The following is a 24933-nucleotide window of genomic DNA, read 5'->3' as shown; positions in this document are numbered from 1 at the left end:
AAATTAACTGCAAGACTAAAAAAAATCACAGGAAAAAAGCCATGAGTTCCGTGCTTGGCTTTCTCCTCCTCTGGAATTCTGCTGCTCTCCTTGGTATTGAAATTTTCCCACTGCAACAAGTGTAGTGTCTACTAAGCTATTGGGTAAGTTGATATCACAAAATTATATATTTAGACAAGTTTACTGTATGAAAGAAATAAATAGAAACCCATTCTAAGTCATTTAAGAATAGGGAAAACAAGAAAAAGCTAAATGTCATTAATGAAAATTTGACTTGAAGATTGTACTGCATATAACTATGAAAGGCAGTAAATTATGAGCTGAAGAATAGGGAAATAAAATATTAAAAAACTGCCAGGAAAAACTAAAGTCATTTATTTATTAAAAAATATATATATGAAAGATGTAGTGAAAAGAAGGGCCATCTGTACCCCAGTGTTTATAGCAGCAATGGCCACGGTCGCCAAACTGTGGAAAGAACCAAGATGCCTTTCAACGAACGAATGAATAGGGAAGATGTGGTCCATATACACTATGGAGTATTATGCCTCCATCAGAAAGGATGAATACCCAACTTTTGTAGCAACATGGACGGGACCGAAAGAGATTATGCTGAGTGAAATAAGTCAAGCAGAGAGAGTCAATTATCATATGGTTTCACTTATTTGTGGAACATAACAAATAGCATGGAGGACATGGGGAGTTAGAGAGGAGAAGGGAGTTGGGGGAAATTGGAAGGGGAGGTGAACCATGAGAGACTATGGACTCTGAAAAACAATCTGAGGGTTTTGAAGGGGCGGGGGGTGGGAGGTCAGGGTACCAGGTGGTGGGTATTATAGAGGGCACGGATTGCATGGAGCACTGGGTGTGGTGCAAAAATAATGAATACTGTTATGCTGCAAATAAAAAATAAATTAAAAAAAAAAAATTTAAGACCAGATTGTATTGTTTCCTGGTTTAAAACAAACAAACAAACAAACAAACAAACCCCAAACCCATAATACTTGTTTTCACAAGGTGTGATCTCTTCCCAGATATTAAGGAAATCAGACCTGATTCTCCCTGAAGAAAAATTATCTCAGCATGGAAGAGCCTACTGTTGACCCCGTTTGTAGGAGACCCATTCCTTCTGCTTTGGAATCATTAAAGCCTGGGCAGAGGAGGACTCCCATTCACAGCAGAAGCCTGACACATGAAGAGGTAGAATTTTCTCCATGGATGGTGTTAATTGGAAAAAAAAGGGGGGGGGATGGGATCCTAACATGAAGGGACAAAATAGAAAGAAGGCCCAAAGGAAAAGGGAGAAGAGAGGTTGGAGAGAATTGCTCTGGCTATATGTGGGTAGCAGTTACTTTTTTAGACAGCACAAATAAGGAATATTTCTATTATCAGGAAGATTTACTGGGCAGTGCTGCTACAGAGTATAGTTTCTAAAGTTAGATGGACTTGATCCTGCCTATGTTGCATGTAAGTTCTGTGAATTTAAGCAAGTCATTTCATCTTTCCAAGCCTCAGTTTTCTCATCTGCAAAATGGGGACAGTAACAATATCTTCCAGTGGAAGAGCCAGCTAGTTGGGCACCAAATAATTGTTTTCTGTTCTATGCCCCAATGAGATCACATTTCATAGCCTCCCTTGCAGTTCAGGGTGGTCATATGACTAAGTTCTAGTCACTAGAATATAGGCAAGCAACGCCAAATGCTCTTTTCTGCTAAAACTTCTGGAGATAGCCCTCTCCACATCTTTTCTCTTCTGTGTGCTAAACTCAAATAGCAATGAGGCCTTAAGGTATGGATGAACTACAAGATAGAAGCCACTGGGTTTTCAAATCACTGTATGAAGGAGAGACAACACTGATTAGGAAGATTTCTCTTTGTTTTGAGAGCTAGAAATAAATTTCTACTTCATGGGCGTTCTTAGTTACTGCAGTATCATTCCACCTAAGGTAAGTATAGGGTTGAATAAGATAATCTAAGCAAAGTGTCCAGTGTCGTACCAGGTGGCTGGTGAATGCTCAGTAAATGTTAGCTCTCTTTCTGTAGCAAAGAGCAAAGACCACAGAGCAAGAGAGACCTGGGTTTAAATGAGGCTGCACTACTTAAGCAATGCTCAAACATAGTCTTGAATTCCCAGTCTGTTAAAAAAAAAGGGGGGATATTAATGACAAATGAAAGAATTATTAAAGTTGAGAGAGTATGTAGCTTTTCTCTCATTTAGAAGCCCCTTTTATTCCTGCATGATTTCACACTGTTTAAGCTGGTTATTGCTTTCCTATGCTGCAGTATTGATTACAGATCTCAGTAGAAGCAGCCTGCTGGGTCCGGGATGCCATTTACTTAAGTGGAGTTAAGAATTCCTGTGCCATGGCTGATCCAATATAGAGACACCTAGATGAGTCTGCAATCCTCTGGTAATTGTGGGACATTTAGGCTGAGTGAACCATCCATAGGCACAAACCCAGAAGCCCTTGAGTCCAGACAAAACCCCTGAGCCCAGAAGGCCATAAAAAAAAAGCACTTAAATTTTAATACATCTCAAGAGAACATAAAAGGTCCATGGATCATTCAAGCTCTTTCCCCCCCTTTTAGTTGTAAGGGAGATAGAGAGGGAAGTGAACTTGCTCTCAACTGCCTGAAATTGTCTTTATTGCAGAGGTTTCCAACAATGCCAAATAGAGTTACTGACGGACCCCTTAAATCCACCTTCTTGTGTTTATTTTTTTTAAAGATTTTTTTAAAATTTATTTATTTGACAGACAGATCACAAATAGGCAGAGAGGCAGGCAGAGGGAGAGAGGAGGAAGCAGGCTCCCTGCTGAGCAGAGAGCCCGATGTGGGGCTCGATCCCAGGACCCTGGGATCATGACCTGAGCCGAAGGCACAGGCTTTAACCCACTGAACCACCCAGGTGTCCCCACCTTCTCGTGTTTTATACCAAGAATCAGAAAATGTTGGTGTAATCTATGGGGTACCTTATAATCAAATCTTTGGGCTTCAGGGAATTATAGGGCTGAATTGGGGTCACTGTCAAGGCCTGAGATCTGGGGGTTAGAACTCAGATTTTTGTTTTGTTTTGTTTTGTTATTTTCTTTTCAAGCAGTAAGAGTCAGAAGGTTTGTTAGAGAAAAACAGGATGAAGCAGAAAGACAAGTTGGACAACTAAGTCCAAAGGATCTGAAGAAAAATAAGAGGCACTTAAGAATCCAGGAGTTAGGAGTCACATGGTGTTGGGAATAAATGGGGGAAGGTCCAAGGCAAACTCCAAAAACAGACTCCTGGACTCAGTCACGTCCATTTGGCACTTGAGTCAGTCTGGCTCAGAGAGTCCAAAGCAAAGACAATGAATTTGTGGTGAAAATACAATTTCAATTCAAGATGGCCTGGTCATACTTGAGAAGGAAGAGATACTATTAGTTCTCTGTAACCACAGGACAAATGGTAAGGATTTCATTCAGAAAGAAGAGCAGAACGCATACATACATATACACTTAGCTTTGTGATAGAAATACTGATCGACCTAAGAGAAGTACCAGCAAGTCACTTAGGTTTGGAGAATCAGTGGGAAGACAGTGTTTCTCAGTGTGTGCTTGGCAAATGGCTTGCACCAACATCATTTAGGAAAGTTGCTAAAATGAAGATTCCAGGGCTACTGGGATCTAGGATCCTGTTTCAGTAGAGCACCTTTCTGATTGGCCAGAAATCCAACTTTGGGGGTGTCACATGGGGGCTCATGCCTGCTGATAGTGCCTTCTCACCCTCTTCTCTAAGAGCCCTGTTTGGTAGAATCTATTCTAAATACTGACATTGCCTTCTGAAGAATATATACTAGATATTAATAATGTATTTATGAAATCAAAAGAATTGATTAGTATCACATTTCATGGAATAGAACTTAATAAAAGCACAGTTTAAGAAAAGAAACAAAATTCAGAGGACCTGGGTGGCTCAATCGGGTAAGCATCTACCTTTGGCTCAGGTTTTGATCCTAGGGTCCTGGATTGGAGTCTGGCATTGGGCTCCCTGCTCAGTGGGGAGCCTGCTTCTCCCTCTCCCTCTGCCCCTCCCCTTGCTTATGCTCTCTCACTCTCAAATAAATAAATAAAATCTTTTTTAAAAAAGAAAACAAACAAAATTCAATAAACCTCATATTGACAAATGGTAGTTAGAAGGCATAATGGAAGATTCCATTTATAAGAGTTAAAGAAACAAAAACTAGGCATAAGTTAAAATATAAATGTTAGAAACCTGTAAAAGAAAAACATTAATCACCCCTACAGACATTAAAGGAGATCTGAACAAATGAGAAGACATGCCATATTCTAGGATAGGAAGGTTCAATATTGAAGAGGTTTCCTTTACAATATAAATAAAAATACCATCACATTTTTTCCCTTGGTACTAGTTCTTGTAAAGCTAAATGGACAGGAAAAACAAACAAACAAATTAACAAACAAAAACAAGCAAAATGTCCAGGAAAACCTTTAAAACGACAAGAAATACAGAAGTGGGAAGATCTAGCTAGCTCTGCCAAGTATTAAAGTGTACTACAAAATGATTATCGGTAAGAGAAGTTGGTAAAAAGTGGTATAGAGACAGGAAAGGAAGCCACATTTTTCTGAATATACTTATTCTGTAGTTTTAACTTTAGGATCATGTAAACATTTTACCGAGTTATAGAGCAAAATTAAATTTGTAAAAAAAAAATTCTAGAAACTGAAAGAAAAATTGAACAAACAAAATAAAAGTTCTATGGGGTAGAGGTTTGGCTATGGAGAAAAACTATTTCAAAAGAGTTTTAAAAGTTCAAAATTCATGAATTTTAAAGTGTGTACCAGGAAGCAAGGAAACTATTACATACTATTAAGTTCATGTCAAAAGAACTGAAGAGTTAACTTAAAGCAGTTTTCATTGGTTAAGCGTGCAGCAATTCAAGATATCAAAGGAATACTAGTAACTGAAATAGAAACTCTCAGATATATTAAAAAATCTATAAATTCTTTTTTTTAAAAAAAAAGATTGTATTTATTTGAGAGAGAGAGAGAGAGTATGAGAAAGAGAGAGAGCATGAGCAGTGGTGGAGAGGGAGAAGCACACTCCCTGATGAGCAGGGAGCCCATCATGGGGCTTGATCCCATGACTCTGGGACCATCAAGCCCATCATGGGGCTTGATCCCATGACTCTGAGCTGAAAACAGGCACTTAACCAACTGAGCCACCCAAGTGCCCTCAAATTCATAATAATACTGGGGACTTCACTAGTCACCTATAGAGGATACAAGAAAAATAGTTTGTTATTCTGACAAGTGGTTTGAAAAGAGGGAAAGATAAAGCATTTTTCCTGTCTTTCCCATATGAATCATTCCTCAGGAAATGAAATCATTATTAAAGGAAAAGTTTTTCTTTACAGAAAGCATTAAACAATAGTTAAAGAAGCAATGCTAGAATTGGAAAGTTACCATTTTGGAAGCCTCAACAAACTAAAGAATGTAGGCAGTGTTCTTCAATGACTGTTCACACCCTCAGAAAGACGCATCACTTATAAAGCATTCTTGCTAGAAAACAGATCCCAAATCTGATTAAGCCCAACTACTCAGTTATAGGGAACACAGAATATGAGAAATGTCATAGGATAAACCAGTATGGTTTCTTCAATAAGTAAATTGCAAGGGGGTGGAGGGAAGAAGGAACTAACGGGTTAAAGGAGACTTCAGAGTTATTTTGGTCTATGCAACACTTGGACTTTATTTAGACCTCAATTCGGAAAAAAAAAAGAGGCAACTTTTTTTTTTTTTAAATAAATGAGGCAGGCCATCAGTCAAACATGAACAGTGGCAAAATATTTGATGATATTAAGGAGGCTTAGTTAATATTCTTAGACATATAGCATAATTAGATATTATATAATGGTCTTATGGTTATACTTATAGAATGATTCCTTGCTCTTTAGAGACACATACTGAAGCATTTTGGGGTGAAATGATATCGGGAACAGGGCCACACCATGACCTTCATTGGCCCTCAGCATTTTTGCCTTCATGGGCCCCCTCCCACCATAGTAAATTTTCAGAATCTTAAAAATGTCAGTGCTTTCTGAGGTGAGAAAAAATTAAAACATTTTCCTCAATCTTACAAGTTCATTTTTTCCTTTCTAATCTTAAAAGAAATGAACACAACTTCATGGACTCCTGAGAGTCTGCTGGGCCTTGGCACTGTTCTTAAAGGATGTGTTTTGCCTTAGTCTGGGATTTGCTTCAAAGCAATCCAGTGGGGAGAGGAAAGGGAAATTCGGTATCAGGGGTGTGTGTGAAGGAAAACTGGCCACGAGACAGTAATTGTCGAAGTTGTGTGTTGGCCATGGGGAGTTAGCATATCATCTTTCTACTTTTAGGTATGTTTGAACATTTCCATAATAAGTTAAAGCATTGGTTTCTGAAAAGGCTTCTTTGAATGCTTTTATTTTTTATACAAAGGAGCAGTACAGAATAAATAAAAAGCAAAAAATAAATAAAAAGCAAAATAAAAAGCTGGTTATTTGAACCCGGTGTTCATGTAGGTCCTGAATAAATGAGAATCAAAGATAACAAGCCTCATTTGAGACAAAGACCTAATTGTTTAAAATTTTGCGGAGATTTAAAATCTAACCCAACAGAGTGCTTTAAAAGCTAAAAAAATTTTAATTCACTTTCTAATTTTTTTGGTGGTAAGAAAAATGACACCCATATGGACGGAAATGCTGCCTGCCAATATGGTACCATTTTATTTTGGGGCAAGCTGGCTAGGGACAGCATCATGAGAATTTCACAATGGCCTTTGTGACAAAATAATGAATACAAATAAAGGGCAATACAGGAAGTCTCTCCCGCCTTTCAGAAAAGTTGCATTTGGAAACTGTGAGCAAGTGAGTGCAATACAGGTTTTGTGACCGAGTAAGCCAGTATATCAAATACTGGTGAGGGCAATTCTCCACCTCAACCCAACCCCTACCCCCATTAAGGTTAGACACGCCTGCTGACCTCTCAGTACATCCCTCTCTCCTCTATCCCTTCACTCTGCAAAAAGGCACTGGGTATCGCCTCTGTGCCAAGCACTGTGCTCGACACCTGTACACACAGTGAACAAAAACATGGTCCTCATCCTAAAGGAGCAAACTGGAAAGAACAAGTCAGCCACTGAGGAGACAGAGATGTAAACAGAAATTTTCAAAGCAAGTTGCGAGGTATTTTATTTTAAGATTTTTTTTATTTGTCAGAGAGAGAGAGAGAGAGCACGCACATGGGGATAAGTGGGGGGCACAGGGAGGGGACAGGGAGAAGCAGGCTCCCTGCTAAGCGGGGAGCCTGATTTAGGACTTAATCCCAGGACCCTGGGATCATGACCTGAGCTGAAGGCAGACACTTAACTGACTGAACCACCCAGGCATCCCACAGTTTGAGAGGTATTTTAACGGGGTAGGTAGAGAAGGCTGGAAGGCATCTCATAGAAGAGAAAGAGGAATGTTTTCTGGAAGTGGAGGGATATTTAAGAGACCCAAAGGAAAGTAGCATGTTTTGAGAAAAGCAGACTGAAGAAGACATCCTGGGCAGAAAGGTGTAGCAAAGCCAAGAAGCCTGGGATAGTACAGATATGATAGTACAGGTATGAATGCTGGGCAGAAAAGTGGTGGTAAAGGGGAGACTGGGTGATGCAAAATGCTGTTAGAGACACTAGACTATGGGAAAGTGGTCATGAAGAAGCAAATGTCAGGGCACCCGGGTGGCACAGTTGGTTGAGTGTCCAACTCTTGGTTTCAGCTCAGGTCATGATCTCAGGGTCACGAGATCAAGCCCTAAGTCAGGGTCCATGCTCAGTACAGAGTCTGCTAGAGATTCTCTCTCCCCTTCTCTCTGCCCCTCTCACTCATGCTCTCCCTCTGTCTTTCTCTCTCTCAAAAACAGTAAAGTTTCAAAGACTTTAAATAAGTCTTAAAAAAAAAAAAAAGAAAGAGAGAGAGAGAGAGAAGCAAATGTCTACATCAGGGTCCTTACTTAAAGTGTGGGCTGAAACCAGTAGCAGCATCACCCCAGGAACTTTTTAGGATGTAAAAGTCTCAGGCCTACTGCAGACCTCCTGTATCAGAAATTCTGAGGAAAGGTTTCAGCAGTCTGCATTTCATCAAGTTTTCTACGTGATTTTGATGCATGCTAAGTTTGAAGCCATTGGTTCTCAGTCGGGAGTCATTTTGTCCTCCAGGAAACACTTAGCAATGTCTGAACAGACTTTTGGCTGTAAGACTGATGGGGGTGGAGTCTTGCTGGTGTTTAGTAGCCAGGGATGCTGCTAAACATCATAGAATGCATAGGACAAGCCTCCACAACAAAATCCAAAGGCCAACAGTGCAGCTACTGAGAAGCCCTGATCCTTCTCTCTTCCCTTACTCTCTCTCCCTCTCCAACCCCCCACATCTTTCCTTCTCATCTATCACCCATCATCTATCTCTTTTATTTTCATTTGTTCTTCTAAAGACCAGAATACAGAACACTCACAAGGCCATAAAGGGTTCCTTTTCTGCATTTTAATTTACATCATTGCAGACAACCCTCTCCTTTTATTTGATTAATAGTTCCCCATGACAATGTTGATCCATGGCTAACGGACATATTATTTGATTTCTGCCAGTTATTCTGCTGGGAATGGAATGGGGGCTGCTCAGAATACAGGCAACAATCCCCACCCTAGGCCCGAAGCTGAAGCTCTTGGCATTCTGCATATGAGCTGACACATGAAGTCCCAGACAGCCAGGAGCCCTGACTTTGACGTGAAAGACAGTCCCAATGGCAAGTGAGGCTTGAAATATCTTAGCCCTTATAAGAGACAAGGTATTTGGGACAACTCTGAGCTATTCCTTGAGAGCATGGAGACAAGTGTGTCTGCTGAGAGTTCAAGTACAGAGCCCACACAGAACATTATGAAGCAAAGACACACAAGGTTACATTAAAGAAGCCAGGACTAACGGACCGGACAGCATTCTAACCTAACAACACTGTCAAATCAAAATAATTCTATCTGAAGAAGGTTTGTGGGACCAAAAGGGTGAAAACAATGTAAAGTTACAAAGACAAACATTGGCAATGCCCATCTAACAGTTTCCAGGGGATTGGGTGCCCTAAAAGAGCAATGCGAATGGTTAGTCTGCCTCATGGACCTATCTTCCCATAGTGGAGGTAGAGGCCCCAGGTTTCAGAGTCTGAAGTCATTCACCATCCCTGTTATCCAGCAAGGGTGGCTCTGCTCTTGGACTATTACAGTTGCCTTCTGATAGCTGTCTTTCCTACAGCTGGCCCACATAGAGAAAGGGCCCTGATTAAGCTGATGTGAATGCTGAGGTTGCCCAATGGGCATATTTCTCACTGAACATGAATTGATTGGCCTTTCAGTTTATAGGTACCAGTCTCTAGGTCTCTACTGAATTTACTTAGCCTGAATTGGTAGAATCAACTCTGGGGCATGGATAAGATGGAGCTTCCGGACTCCCAAAGCAGAAGGAGGGTCAGAACTCGAACTGTAAAAAATGCTTCCTGGAATCTGCTCCTGGCATTCTACTTCTTGTTTTCCTTTGGCCATCCTCACAATGCGTCTTTTCTTTCAACGTATATATTCCCATGATTCCCAAAAGCATTTGTGGTCGATTGAAAAAATTGGCCATCATACTTCGCAGCTCTTCTCACCAAGAGGCAGTCTATTTCCTCACACCTTGAATCTGGGATAACCGTATGACGTGCTCTGGCCGATAGAATATGGAAGAAATGACCTCATAGGAGTTTCGTGACTAGACCTTAAGAGACTTTGTTTGCAGCTTCTGTTCTTGCTCTTTCATAACTCTAAGTTCACTGTGTATAAGTCTCCAAGCTAGCCTTCTGGATGAGGAAAGATACGTGGCTCAAATACCCAGTCCTTGTAGATGATAGCCAGTCAACCCCAGAAGGAGAGTCACCTTGTAAGTACACAGGAGTCCAAGCAAGACCAAGAGAAGAACCCCCTAGATTAACTCAACTTGCTCTTGCATAGGCTCATAGGCCAAATACATGGTTATTGTTTTAAGCTACCAAATTTTGGATTGTCTGTCATGGAACAGCAGATAATTGATACAGCAGTGTTTGTATTTTTAATACCTCGCAACTGCACCATGAACTTATTGCCACAGTTTGTCTCTGGGAAGCCATGGAATTTGCCTTTTTCCAGAACACAATCAGGATTTATCTTGGACTATCTCCTGAGCTCCAGTGTCTCCTGCAGAAGAAATAGTCCCTGCATCTTTCATCAAGGTACTAAGAGATTTGGGTAAGTGATACAGAAAATGTTGGGTTTGTCAACATTCACATGAAGAGAAAGAGGACAGTTAAATACATAAATAATTGCATTTCTCAGACATAGATTTCTGACCTTCAGCCGGCGGTCTGGATCTCCACTGCATAGAGAATTGACTGATACTTTGAATGATTTCCAGGCTGGGCTTAAGTTATTCATAACAACCTGAGGAAAGAAAGAGAGGGAGTGGAGGGATGAGTTGGGGAGGAAATGCTTGACATTTTCACATTTCAACATAAAAACTGATTGAGAAGCATTGTGGTGCTTATGAAAAGGACAATTGCCTGGAATAGATGTCTTAATGAAAACTGGGAGTAGAAAACCTTTTAAGGGTTCCCATGAAGTGGGTCATTATGGGCAGAACTCCTGTAGTCACTGGCCTGGACTTTGTGTCATATATAATGACAGTAATACAGTCCAGCATGTGGATGCTGGGGATGACCCCTTCCACATCAATTGGAGCTAGGATTGAGGAGACAGGCCTGCCTCTGGATTTCCAGTTCTATAGGACTGTCATTCCTAAGACAGTGTCAGTAAAGACTATTGGTTGGTGTAGAGAGTGTTAGCAGATCATTTCTACTGTTAAAAAACTGAGTGGTTTTGATAACTCGTGACCTTGACTCAGAGCAGATTGCAAGTCAGAGGAGAAGTTTCTAAAAGAAAAATCCCAGGAGCATACTTATACCAGCTATCCTAGGAAGATATAATAGCATAGATCTTCAGATCTTCAGTGTCACAAACTAAGTCTGTAATAGTGGAATCCTTTCGGAAGCAGCTTACTAATTAACCCTTCCCAAGAATCCAAACAAGTCATCTTAGTCTGTCTTCAATATGATTCAAATAAGTCAGCTGGGCTTAGAATGTATTGAAGTACTAATGTACTTGCTCTGTGCCTAGGATTGTACTGTGTGCTTCAGGAAAGGGGTTCCAAAGTGTGGTCCTTAGAACAGCAGGAGAATCAGGGTCACCTAGGAACTTGTCAAAAGTTATTTTTAGATTGCATCCAGACCTACTAACACAAAGTTTGGAGGTGGGCCCCTTTATGATTCTGATGCATGGAATTCGAGAACTACTGCTCTAGGGTACATACAAATGAAGTCAAATAGAATTCTGTTATATCGATTTTTCTTCCTATGAAATTTTTAGTTAGCAGAAGTCTTAGCATTATAAAAAAAATTAATTCTCTATCCAAATAACATAATTATTTTATAAGTGATTTTCTCTTCTACTGGATTCCTTAATATACCTATGAATTATTTATTGTATCATGGACTCATTATTAAATTTCTTTTAATGCATTAAAGTACAAAAATAATGTTCCTGTGGGGCTTTGTCTTGTACTCTGATACCCTGGGGATGATCAAAGTGATAGTGAGAAGAAAAGTTAGATAAAAGTGTTTGGGTTAATTTAAAGTTCTCTCCTTTGTATAAAAACACTAAGAAGTGATGATATTTCATTGCAACAGTTTTGAAAAACTCAATTGCAGATCAAAGTTTCAACTAGAAATTTCCTATGAAATTAGAATCCGTGTGTGTGTGTGTGTGTGTGTGTGTGTGTGTGTGTGTATGTACTTCCCCCAAGAGAATGGTAGTGTCTAGTATTTATTTCATATCTGTTAAATAAGAAAGAGGAAAAAAATCGATGTCATGTTGCTGACTCATTGGTAAACCTTACAATCACATTTCTTGTGAGACTTCAGAAGCCCCTCAGCAATGAGGTATGGGAGGAGTTCTAGAGATTCTTGGGAATAGGAGAATTTACCAATACCAATAATGAGAAAAGGACTACTGTCAGGAACAGAGGAGAGAGGGATCTTATGAGAGAAATCTAATAATTCAACCTCCATCTCCTTTCTGTCTGCACATTAAAGTCCTCACTCACTGACTGGAACAAAAGCACGAATGGACACACCACTTCTAATTCTCACCAAAGTTTATTTACTTTTCCTGGAAGAAGTCTGTCTCACCAAAGGAATCTGTATGTGTGAAAAAAACTCTGTTTGGTGGTAGCAATTAGGTGCCACTCAGAGAAACTACTGCACCTCAATCTATTCCCCATGGATTGAATTCCAGATAATCACATTGTACTATAACATACAGTAGACATACTACCTATACTCAACTCCATTCATTATCCATTCTTTTATTAATACATTTTATTAAATGCCAACTACCTACCAGATGATATCCACAGATGTTGCCCATTCAAGACTATTTAATTCTTGTTTACCTTAAATATGACACAAAAAGTTCCCCTAATGCTACTTGAAACTCTATTACTTCAGGAAAATGGAAATGGATTTCTAATGTGAGGTAGTGAGAACATGGCACCCCCACTATTACCCTATGAAAATCATGATGGTTTCTTCTTCCTTTACTCCATCATTGTGTGTGTATATGTGTATGTGTGTAGACACAACAGTCTTCTCTCAGCTCTGTCATTCATCACAATCACCCCACATCTCTTTACCAATGTACTTCTCATGGACTCTCTTTGACTAACTTGTAAATAAAATAAAAAGTGGAGATTGGGGTTGGTTGTTGAATGGGTGTGTGGTACTGGGTGGTGGTGGGGGTAATAAGGGATCAAGTTTGGAGCACCAGGGAAAAAAAGGAAGGGGCTCGAGAAAGAGATGCAGCTAGATCAGGTGGCAGCTGAGACAGGTCAGCTGTTCATTGGATAGGCCTGATATCAGCCTAGTGTACAAACTTTTACTGGGGAGGCAGATCGGCTTCCCAAATTATAGTGAAGCTCAGGACAAACAAACTCTGTTCAAACCTCTGCTCTACCCCCTGCTAACTATGAGAACTTAGAAAGTCATTTGAGTTCCCAAAGATTCAGTTAATCAACTATAAAATGGGAGTAATAATAAACATGTCAAGGAATTATTGCAAGAAGTAAATAAAATAATGCATATAAATCACTTAGCACAATGCTTGGTGCCTAATCACGCTCATTAAATGTTAGTTAACATTCATATTCTTATTATTAATAAATTGCTGACTGTCTGTATTGAAGGTCAACAATGGAAAATTGGGGTGAGAAAGGGTCTTCTAATATCTAAATTGAGAATTAAAAAAGCTACATGAGGCAGAGAGTCCTCTTAAAGACAGCGAAGACTTCAGGTCTGAGTGCATAGCTACAGACATCAAGAAATGTTAAGGGGCTTCTAGAAACAGGTCAATTTATTATCTTAGGAGATGAGATGGCATAGCTGAAGATGACTCTTCTCACCTCAGTTCGATGTACAAGCTGCTGGGTTGCATCATCATTCATACGAAATATTTCCAGAAATGGGTCAGATTTACTGAAGAAATCCTAAAATAGATAAACAAAAATCAGTTATTCCCCACCTACACATATTTGATCTTGCCTTGAATCAAATGCCACTGAATTTGACCTTCCCCGCTTTGTTCTTGGCTAGAATGAGCAGCATCTGAAATTCAAGTTCTTTGAGAAGTACATTCTTGGTTAAGTAAAGTCTAAAGTATTCTGCAAAGATCAATTCCAGTAATCTTGTTTGAAAAGCAACGTATCTGTTGTCTTAAAATATTAATTATAGTTATTGTTAAAGACTCTGTCTGATGATGGCAATATCTGGGTCACCTGTGGATCTGTTTTTATTTTGTTTCTTGGTTCTGCCCCTTGGTATACCAGACACTGTATAAGAAAGATTATAAACACTTCAGATGAGTCTTTAGCTTCTGACAAGCCATTAGAAAGGGGGCAGTTACCTAAATTTGATTGAGATTGAGCTATTTCAAGATTAGTTTCTCCAAAAATCTCTAAAGTCACGATATGTTTGTGATTCATCTATTCTTTGAATATTGTCTTTACAGGGCTCTAACTGAAAGGCCTAAGGGCTGTTGTTCCTTGACATGCTCTCAACCTTAATTTTTGTGAGACTCTCAAAGGCTTTGTTTATCTCCCTAATCGCTTGGCCCAGGTTTTTTGTTCAGTTTCTCTTTGTGCTGCTATTTGCTAATTAGTGATTGCCTCAGGAGGAAAAGACACTGAGACTGTTTTTCTGGTTCATGAATCTTGAACAATAGCTCTCTCGGTATCCCTGAACTTCAGTTTTGTTTCTCTAGGCGCATGAGATGACAAAGGCCTCTTCTCGGTTTATTTCTTGGTAACTATTTTCTGCTAGGCTTCTTAGCCTCTCTACCCATGGTGTTCTATGAATCAGCCTTGAGGAATTTCCCTGAGTGGAAAATCTGGATAGAATGTCTGAATCACTTCAGTGGATTTCTCTCCTATTTTGGCCGCTCAAAACTTGACTGCCTTAGGACCCCTAAACAGATATCTCTTGTACCTTACTCAGCGTTTCTAGCCAATTTAAGTGGAAGAATAATGTAAAACAAACAGGTACTTCATTACTGGAAATAATCATAACCATATCTTTCTTTAAACTTCTTTTTTATTCCAATGGATTATAAACTCTCAGAAAGGAGGAATTATATCTGATTTCCTTTTATATCTCTACCATTTCCTCATCTTCCATAAGGTCTAGGCTTTAGTGGTACATAGTGTGTACTGAGTGTATGAAGGGGTACATTTCTAAATGAAACAATGACATGAGTACCTGGTATAGAATAGGAGGCTATCTGAATGGCAGCCTTAGTCACCACACTCTTATTATGCATTTCATCAGGTGATTCCCCCCCCCCCCCCCCCCAGAATTCTAGCCTGCAGCTGAGCAAAATGAAGTCCATAGTCATCCTAGTCTTCAGCTCAACAAAATACTCTTAGGAAATATGCTGATCATAACAGTCTTGTGCTTGATGTTACTATATAAGGAAGGATAAAATTTGGTCTCAACCCTCCAAAGGTGCCATCTGGTTTGGTGGTAAGACAAGTACACAAATATAACCCAAGGCTAAGAATGAATGAGTGAATGAATGAATAAACAACAGACAAGAGAGAGAGATGGATTTGCACTGGAAAATATGGTTGTGAGGAGGGTATTTCTAGGCAGGAAACAGACTGTGTGAAAGTGTGAAAGAGTAAAGAGAGGGGCACCCGAGGCAGGTTAATTCCACTGCAACCTAAGGATGTGTAGGGGAGGGGTTTGAGACTGTTCTGGCAAAGTCAGCTCCATGATATGAAGGCCCTAATATGCTTAACCAAAGGCTTTGCACATGCCTTGGGAAGCAGCTGGCAACCAATGATGGATTTTGAGCAGAAAAAAATAAAACTGGCCCTCTATATAGAGTAAAGAATATCAGCCAGGGGTGCCTGACTGGCTTAGTCAGCAGAGCATGTGACTCTTGGGTGTAAAGATTACTTAAAAATAATATATTATATACATAAAAAAAGAATATCAGACTAGAAATTTCATAAGGCACCTTAGAAAGAAAAAAGATGGGAGGTAGATCTATCTATCCCCCTCTGTGTTCCTCCCACCCTACCCAGAGCTATACACCACGCGCCACAACACCCAGAGTCTGGAATACATATTTTCACTCTTATTTTTGAAGGTACCAAATTACCACAGACTTCATCTTGTCAAAAACCCACAGTGACTGCTTTTATCAATAAGTCTGTCCTGCAAACCTTGTCCATCCACCAAAAAGGCTCTTTTCCTTCCCAGACATACTGCTAGAGGATTCCTACCTCTAACACATTTACTCAAGGCATACACACCCCACCCCCCTTATTTCTGCTTCAACACTTGTTTTAAAAAATTGGAACCCCAGGGTGGGGTGGGGTTATGGACATTGGGGAGGGTATGTGCTTGGGTGAGTGCTGATTCACAGACCTGTACTACTGGGGATAAAAATACATGTTTATAAAAAAAATAAAAAAAAATTGGAACCCCCCCCCCCTTTTTAGCTCTCTTTATTAAAAGATGTGAGCCACATTAGCTTACTCCTAGATGCCCTTGGACTCCTCCCCAGGTGCATCAGGCTTTGTTTCCTTAAATAGATGATTGCTCCCTCAGGAAACATGTTGGTGAATTGCACTTAAAATTGCTGACCACATTGGAGGAATCTATCATTATTTTTCTTTTTCCTTTCATTGATAATTTTGAACTTTTGTTATTATTTTTACTTAAAAATAGAATATATAGAAAAAGAGAAGGGGAAAAAAATAGCCCATATTCTTACCCATAATTCCACAACTATCAATATCATTCTGGTAGATACTTTTCTAGAATCGAGACATAATTTTCTTTTCTTTCTTTTAAAAATATATTTGTAATCATACTTTACATACACTTTAATACTTTTTTTCCTCCTGGTAGTATGTTGCAGGGCTTCTTCTATTTTATTTTATATTCATTTTAAATACTAGTTAGGCTTAGCACAGAGATGTTGTCAGGAGGACATAAGAAGGGAAGATCAGATATGAACTCTGCCCTCAAGTAACTGAAAATCTAATATGGGCACACTGCCTTTAGAACTGCTTTCAAATCCCGACTCTGTATGCAATCTGCATGATCTGAGGCAAGATATTTAATTTCTTCAAGTCTCAGTTTCCTGGTTGGTATTTGGAGAGAATGTCACCTTTTGCCTCCTGGCATTGTGGAAGAATTAAAGGAGGTGAGTCTAGTACCTGGCAATGATAAGCACTCAAAAAGTGTTGCTGCCACGATTATTATCAATAGAAGAGACAATGTATGAGGACGCTTTGTAAAGCTATCAGGGATGATTATGACTAAGAAGGCATCTGATTGTTGGAAATAAAACAATTCATAAGCAGCTCAAAAATATCTTACATGTACACTCAGAAATTTGTAGTTTAAAAACACAACTCTGGTCTGATTGTATGGCTATGTGACATAAACTGGAATTTTTGGCTGTTTTTGGTTGATTCTCAGCATTAAGATGGCCCTTTGGACAGCTCAGTACCAGCAAGGTTAATGACACAGGCATTTTACTGAAGGTCTGCTATGGTGAAATTTTTAATAAATTGGAGGCTGTATCATCAAACAAAGGAAATTTAGTCATGCAAGAGGGCAATAAGGAATCAGCTGAGGTCTGGAATAGAAAAGGAAGCAGCGCATTTCTATGGCAGTGATCTTAAAAATGAAATACTGGAATAAGAAAAGATTATCTGAAAGATTCGGGGTCCAAACCAAAACCTGTAGCTTCCTACTCTTGTGACTTGGGGCAAACTGTTTATTTAAACTTAATAATGCTTCATCTATAAAATGCAAATAATAATTTCCACCTTTGGGAATATGGTTTTGAATTTTGGGGATAATGCAGGTTAGACACCTGACACCTTGTACACTGCAGATGCTCATTAATTGTAACTTGCTATCATCAACTCAGGTTAGATTAGTTTTTAGGCAGGCATACTTGAACATAGTAAAATCATAGCCTAGCAGGTAGGGATTTAATGTTGCTTTGGAACAGGGGTTGGAAACTATGGTGTGTGGCCTAAATCCTGCTCACTGCTTGATTTTGTGAATAAAGTTTTATTGGAACACTGCCACACTCCTTCATTTATGTATTGCCTATGGTTGTTTTCATGCTCCAAAGACAGAGCTGAGTAGCTGGGACAGAGACTATATGGCCTGCTAAGTCTAAAATATTTACCATCTGGCCATTTATAGAAAAAGTTTGCTGACCTCGGCTTTGGAGTCTTATTTCCTTGTCTATACAGCACCCCATCAATCTAGGATTGTGGGAACACTAAAAATCGTACTTTATAATATTACTATACAGATGTGGTGACCAGCAGTGTGAGAATCCCTCCAGCATACCAACATGAATACTTTCTCAGGAAAGAGAGGACAAAGAATACTCTGTTAGCTTGAATGTTCTAAAGTGATTACAGTCATATCTCTACTTACTTATTAGATTAATTGCCAACTAGCTGCTAATGTAACAAATGTGCTTTTAGGAATTAGAAAGTCCACCTCTCCATTAAGTGAATTGCATTAACATTAGATAAGTAAGTTATTTCTTGCAAACCTAATCTATTTTATTTGTGCCTGCCACTGAAGTCCTTGAAGATTTCAAGGACTCTGGATTTCCATCTTAGGTGGAAGGCTGTTGGTCTGCTGACAGCATTTTTACCTTTAAAAATGACTATTTCTATCAAGAGAAAGGGGATACTTCTCTCTCACTGTAGTTTTCAAGGTACTAAGTGCCCCCCCCCCCCGGTATAGCCTACCACAGTAGTTCTCAAACTCTTTTGTCTTAAAACTCCTTTGTGCTCTTAAACATTATTGAGAACAGGGAATTTTTGTTTATGTAGATTTTATCTATCAATATTTACTCTATTATAAACTAAAAATGAAATTAAAAAAAAAACATTTGTTATATCATTTTAAAAATATAAAAACAAACCCAGTACACATCATAATAAAAATAGCATTTTAATGGAAGACAACTGCCTTTTCCAAATTTAAAAAAGTGTTCAGAAAAATGACATTCCTTTACATTTTTGCAAGTCAGTTTAATAACTTAATGGCTTAATAGAAGGCAGCAGGATTCTCATATCGGCTTCTGCATTTAATCTGCTGTGATATTAGGCATCATGCCAGTTTCAGAAAACCATTTTACACATGTGAGAAAATGAGAGTGAAAAAAGAAAATAATATCTTGGTGTTATTATGAAAAGACTTTTGACCTCATGTAGTCCCTTGAAAGGGTCTTGGGACCTTGGACAACTCTTGGAGGACTGCTACCTAGGGCAAACCTTTACCTCCTTCCTCCCTGGCTTCCTATTTCCCTGAAATCCATGGGAACATTACCAAGTCCTCAATATCTAGAGACCCATTCAACATGTATTCATTAACCCCTTGCCCTGAAGAAAAATCTAGATTTTGGTTAGGCAACCTGGTTAAGTCCCCTTCTGTCACTGATTATGTGTATATGTGTGTGTGTGTGTGTGTGTGTGTGTGTGTGTGTGTGTGTATCCTTGGGTAAGTCATTTCATATCTCTGAACCTCAGTGTTCTCATCTGTTAAAGTAGGCAATTGCATTAGTCCAGAGGCTTTCTACCTGACATATTTGGATATCTAAAGATTATCAGAATGATAACAAGGTGACTGGGGATCCTAATGTCCTATAACCATGGTCTGAATTGGATATGATGTATTTTCTCCACATATTTACACTGAAAGTTTTCCAACGTATACAGAAATTAATCTCATGACACTAGTGAAAAAAAATTTTTAAATTAAGACCTTTGTCTCAGTCACTTTTAGTTATGATATATTTTCTCAATTAATAGATATAAGTTCAACTGCTAACATGTAGGTAGCTACAATATCATTGAATGCTCAAAGCTAAAAAGGGTCCTCCTTAATAAACTCGGGACTATTTTTCCAGCTGTGACATGAAATAATTGTACTATCTTATTCTGATTCTGCACCTATCACAAAAAAATCTGGCAAATTGCATTTTCCAAAGATGGCCACCACCACGTCCACTGTCCACATGCTTTTCTAGAATATGACTTTGCCACTCCCCCATCAAAGTGTGGAATCTAACTCCTCTCTCCTTGGCTCTGGGCTGGCCCTATGACTTAACATGTAACTAACACAATGCAGCAGAATTGATGCTCCATGACTTCCAAATCTAGGTCAGAAGAGGCCACACAGCTTCTTTTTTCTTTTGGGTTGCTTTCTCTGGGAAAAGCTAGCCACTGTGTGGGAAATGGGACTAACCCAAGACCACTATGTAGGTACTCTGGTTGACCACCCCAGCTGACCCCAGCCTTTCAGCCATCCCATGTGCCAGGAATGTGAACAAAGCTAGACTGCACTCTCCAGACAAGGTCCTCCCCAGCTGAGTATCACTGAGTGACTTCTGTCAACATAATAAGCAGAAGAATTGCCCCATTGAAACTTGTTTCCATTTCTGACCCTCAAAAACATGACATGTAATAGAGTAAGTTAAGTCACTAGGTGTTGAGATGGTTTCCTGTACTATCTATTAACAAGTATTATCAGCAGTAGTAGTATCTGAGTAAATCATCAGACCTTGCTGAGCCTTAGTTTCCTCAAGAGGTTGTTTGAGGTGATCTCCATGGTATCATTTTGCTCCTTAATGCTACTCTTTCCTTTTTTCACTTGAGACCAATTCACCTTTCGGTCCAAAGAGGAACAATGGCCTCTGCTTTGTGCTGAACAGGACCTGCTCTTCTCTGGATTACTAAGGAGATTGGGCAAGATGCCCACATTATGAATGACCTGTAGTCTACAGCTTTGGAGTGGGGATCTCAGCACTGACAAGGTCCTTGGATAATCATCCCAGACAAAGGTGGGAATGGCCACCTAGAACCATATTAAGTGCTGCATGATGCTTTTTCAGCTTTTTGAGCAAGTACTCATTGGAATGAAGGGAAATTGTTCAAACACATCAGAGCTAATGGGCCCTCTAACAAACCCCCAAGTCCTCTTGCACTGTAACAGAAGTCAGTTAGAGGGTGGATTAGAAGTGCTTAAGAGACTGTTAAGTAGAAAGAAGCCATTATAAGCCATTAGCTGAGCAGCTTAAAACTGCCCCACACTGACCCAATGGCTTATAATGGCACCAGGAAAGATAATACAAAGGAGCTTTTTGAGTTATTCTAAAACTTGGAGATGCTGGGGGAGAAAAACCATAGCAGCCATCAGGAAGTGAGGAGTAAAAGCTAACATCCGACTGACATCAGTGCACACCACAGTTCCCAGCACCTAGCTCACACTAATGTTCATGAAAGTTTCACATAATCTACTCAGGACACCAAAAAATCCAAACTCATTCGTAAGGATAAGTCTTTCCTGATGTCCCCAGGCAGGATGAATTAACCTTCTCCAGACAGCAGTTATACATCGATTATCGCATCCCATCATGGTTATAACATTGTATCTTTTATATTTTAAATTTATATTTCATTTAATTAGGCAATGGATTACAGGTTGCAGCTGTGAGAATGGTTTAAAGCATGTCTTTACCCCACCACCTGATGCATAACAAGCATGCGACAAAGGTTTGGTAAATGAATGAAGAATGAAGAAAGAATGAACAAATAAATTAATTAATGAACATAGAAATGGTCTAAGTACTGTTCACAGGTGAAAATGAACGTGATATGTCAGGCGGTAAATAGCTGCCTAAAACTTTAGGGAACTGCCTGATACATCGCTTTACCTTTTTCAGCCTAATTCCTGTCTGCAATTTAAAAAGTGGTACCACCTCCCCAAATCCCAGATTCTCTAGTTGTCCTCTAGGAAATGAGTTCTTTGTGAATACATTTATTAATGTGATAGGTTTTTGACTTAAGGATATGGTTGGAGGGAAATTGTAAATATATGGTGAGGTTGGAAAGGACACTCCTTCCCTTTTTTAATGGGTGGAGACTGAGGAACTTCTGTATAGGTAAGACTGACATGGCCTGTGACGAGTGGAAGTTGTCAGATATAAGAGAGAGAACACAGATGGGAGTCAGATTCTCCTGGAATGGACTTAGAAATGAATCCTCGGTTTTAACCACTTATTAGCAGGGTATGGTAGCCAAGAAAACTGCCTTAGAAACCTCCCACTACAGGGAGTATAACTGACCAAAGGCCCCAGCTGCTGTGCCCTGAAATACATCTCTTATTTTCCATACTTGCACTGAGGCCAGGCTTCCGGTGGGCTGCTTCCAGCTAGTGCCTGCATGTGTAGGGGACATTAAGGCAGGCATGGGGGACATGAAACTTCCCTGCTGGGCAGTATTGGCCCTAGGACTCTCTGATGGCCTTGTTTAAGCTTCCTTAGACTGGACATCCCAGGACACTTCTGCCCACCCCTTTTTTTCTCTCTCTCCTTTACTCATGGTCAGACTTGCATTGCAATCTGCAGATTTCCTCCCCATGTTTCTAATAAAATCCTTGCATATTTAATCCTGTTTCTGGGATTATCCAGACTAACACATGGAGTGACCTTACACAAGTTACTTCATCTTTGAATTTGTTTCCTCACCTGCAAAACAAAGTTAATAATGCCTGCTACATGGGAGTTATAAGAATGATTAAATGTGATAATGCATGAGAAGCTCTTAATCTTGTGCTTGGAAAATACAGGTGCTTCAGAAATGTCACTTCTCCTCTCTTTCATGTCATCTCTTTTCTTATGAAATGTTCCTAGCAATAGGGTCAAACTATATTTACCTGTGCACATTGACCTGGGCATGTGGGAACAAATGAAGCCTTGGTGTAATAAAATTGTCTTCTTTTAATTATAGTCCCTCCCCCTTCTCATCAACTGGTTCTTAACTTGGGGAAAGTCTTACTTTGGAGACCTCTCTGAAATCTTTGTTCTGTTTAATAATGTGGATTGAAAGGGAAAAAACAGCTGCAGGGTGAAATCTGATTAAACTTTGTGTGCAAGCTTTATTACTTCCTTCAATAAGGTTAATGCCAAACACTTTACCTTGTCATCCAATTTCCGTGCATTGAATGCAAGTTCAACGTAGTCATCGTTGCCAGATAATTCTTCTGCAATCACCTAAAGGAAAAGATTTTCACATATTTTGAAGTGTTTTCCAGAAGATTTTGAAGTCATTTTCTGATCTGAGGACCCAAGATTAAGAGAAGTATTTAAATATTTAAAATGAAGAAGGTGATTAAATTTTTCTGGGATATGTAGAGGAGCAAAATCTCCAAGATGTCTTAGAGGAAAGGTGAAAAGATGACATATTGTTCTTCTGGGAAAGAACAAGGGCCAAAGGCAAATCTCAAACTGGGGTTCACCATCCCACAGCTTCTCTGGGTTTGTGTGCTTTGGGAGTAAGCCTTTGGATCCATGGCTTTTTAGAGCACCAACAGTCTTCAAAGACTCTTTGAACCATCTGTATGGACTGAACATGGAAGTAAAAAAACAAATAGCTTGATAGGAATGCATCATTTAAAATACCCAAGCAATAAACTCAGGTAAGTGCTTGTGAGAGTGGTCATAATTTACACCACAGGGAATCTTTTTGCATTTTTCCCTTAAAAATGACCTTAACTTAAAAAAAAAAAAAAAAAAGAATCAGTCACTTTCAAGTTAAAATGGAATGTTCAAAGGATCTCAGGAGCTTTGTTCCCGCTTACCACCCCCCCCCCATCCCACTTAAGCAATTCAGATTTTCCTGGTATATTTTTCTACTTTAAAAAAAATTTTGTTTAGGCAATGATCAGACCACTTTTACGACCTTTCTCAAGGGCTCTAAAACGAGATGCCAAAGTTTTAAATACTGGAGTTTTATTTGAAATTTTAAGGTTTTATTTAGAAATACTTTCAGTATTGTCCAACTGAACATTATGTGATGACAGAACTGTTCTGTAACCTGCACTGTCCAATACAGTGACTGCTAGCTACATGTAATTACTTTTTCATGAATTTTTAAAAAAAATTCCAGTTAGTGGAAATACCATACAGTATTGTATCAGTTTCAGGTATACGATATAGTAATACAACTCTATACATTACTCAGGGCTCATCATTGTTTAACTGTACTCCTTAACCTCCATGTGCCATTTCAGCACCCCCCCAGCCCCCGACTAATCATCAGTTTGTTTCCTATAGTAAAGAGTCTATACTTGGTTTGTCTCTCACTCTACTTTTTAAAAATCTTTTCCTTAGTTTTGTTTCTTAAATTCCACATATGAGTGAGATCATATGGTATTTGTCTTTCTCTGACTGGCTTATTTCACTTAGCATAATACTTTGTGGCTCCATCCATGTCATTGGCAAGATTTCATTGTTCTTTATAGCTGAATAAAAGTCCAGGCATATATATGTATGTATGTGTGTATATATATATATAGTCACTTCTTCTTTATCTAGCCATGGACCCTTGGGCTGCTTCCATAATTTTGCTATTGTATATAATGCTGCAATAAATATGGGGGTTCATGTATCCCTTCAAATTAGTGTTTTTGTATTATTTGGGTAATACCCGATAGTGCAATTACTGGAATCATAGAGTAGTTCTATCTTTAACTTTTTGACGAGCCTGCACCCTGTTTTGCACAGTGGCTGCACTAGTTTGCATTTATACCAACAGTGTAACAGGGTTCCTTTTTCTCCACATCCTCACCATCACTTGTTGTTTCATATGTTTTTGGGGTTAGCCATTCTGACAGGTGAGGTGATGTCTCATTGAAGCTTTGATTTGTATTTCCTTGATGAGTGACATTGAGCATCTTTTCCTATGTCTGTTGGCCATCTGGATGTCTTCTTCAGAGAAGTGTTTTCTGCCCATTTTTAATTGGATTATTTATTATTGGGATGTGGAGTTGTGTAAGTTCTTTATATATTTTGGACACCAACCCTTCATCAGAAATATCATTTGCAAATATCTTCCCCCATTCAGTAGGTATCTTTTAGTTTTGTTGATCATTTACTTGGCTGTGCAGAAACTTTTTATTTTGATGAAGCCCCCAGTTTATTTTTGCTTTTGTTCCCCTTGCCTCAGGAGACATATCTAGAAAAAAGTTGCTATTCGGGGCGCCTGGGTGGCTCAGTGGGTTAAGCCGCTGCCTTCAGCTCAGGTCATGATCTCAGGGTCCTGGGATGGAGCCCCACATCGGGCTCTCTGCTCAGCAGGGAGCCTGCTTCCTCCTCTCTCTCTCCGCCTGCCTCTCTGCCCGCTTGTGATCTCTCTCTGTCAAATAAA

General features: G+C 39.3%; 1 protein-coding gene across 2 annotated transcripts in view; it reads right to left on the bottom strand.

The window, feature by feature from the left end:
• CPNE4 (copine 4) overlaps positions 1 to 24933 on the bottom strand; it is a 577619-nt gene that overhangs the window by 102856 nt on the left and 449830 nt on the right. For both annotated transcript variants that reach the window (XM_082719255.1, XM_082719256.1), the window contains 3 exons: positions 22704 to 22778; positions 13579 to 13662; positions 10419 to 10508 (listed from right to left, as the gene is read on the bottom strand). In XM_082719255.1, coding sequence (XP_082575381.1) covers positions 10419 to 10508; positions 13579 to 13662; positions 22704 to 22778 — 249 coding nt within the window. The remainder of the gene's footprint in view (positions 1 to 10418; positions 10509 to 13578; positions 13663 to 22703; positions 22779 to 24933) is intronic.

Source organism: Mustela nivalis (assembly GCF_964662115.1).
Source record: "Mustela nivalis genome assembly, chromosome: 1".
Lineage (NCBI taxonomy): Eukaryota > Metazoa > Chordata > Mammalia > Carnivora > Mustelidae > Mustela > Mustela nivalis.
The sequence above is the reverse complement of the archived record's forward strand: the minus strand, read 5'-3'. Positions and strand labels throughout refer to the sequence as shown.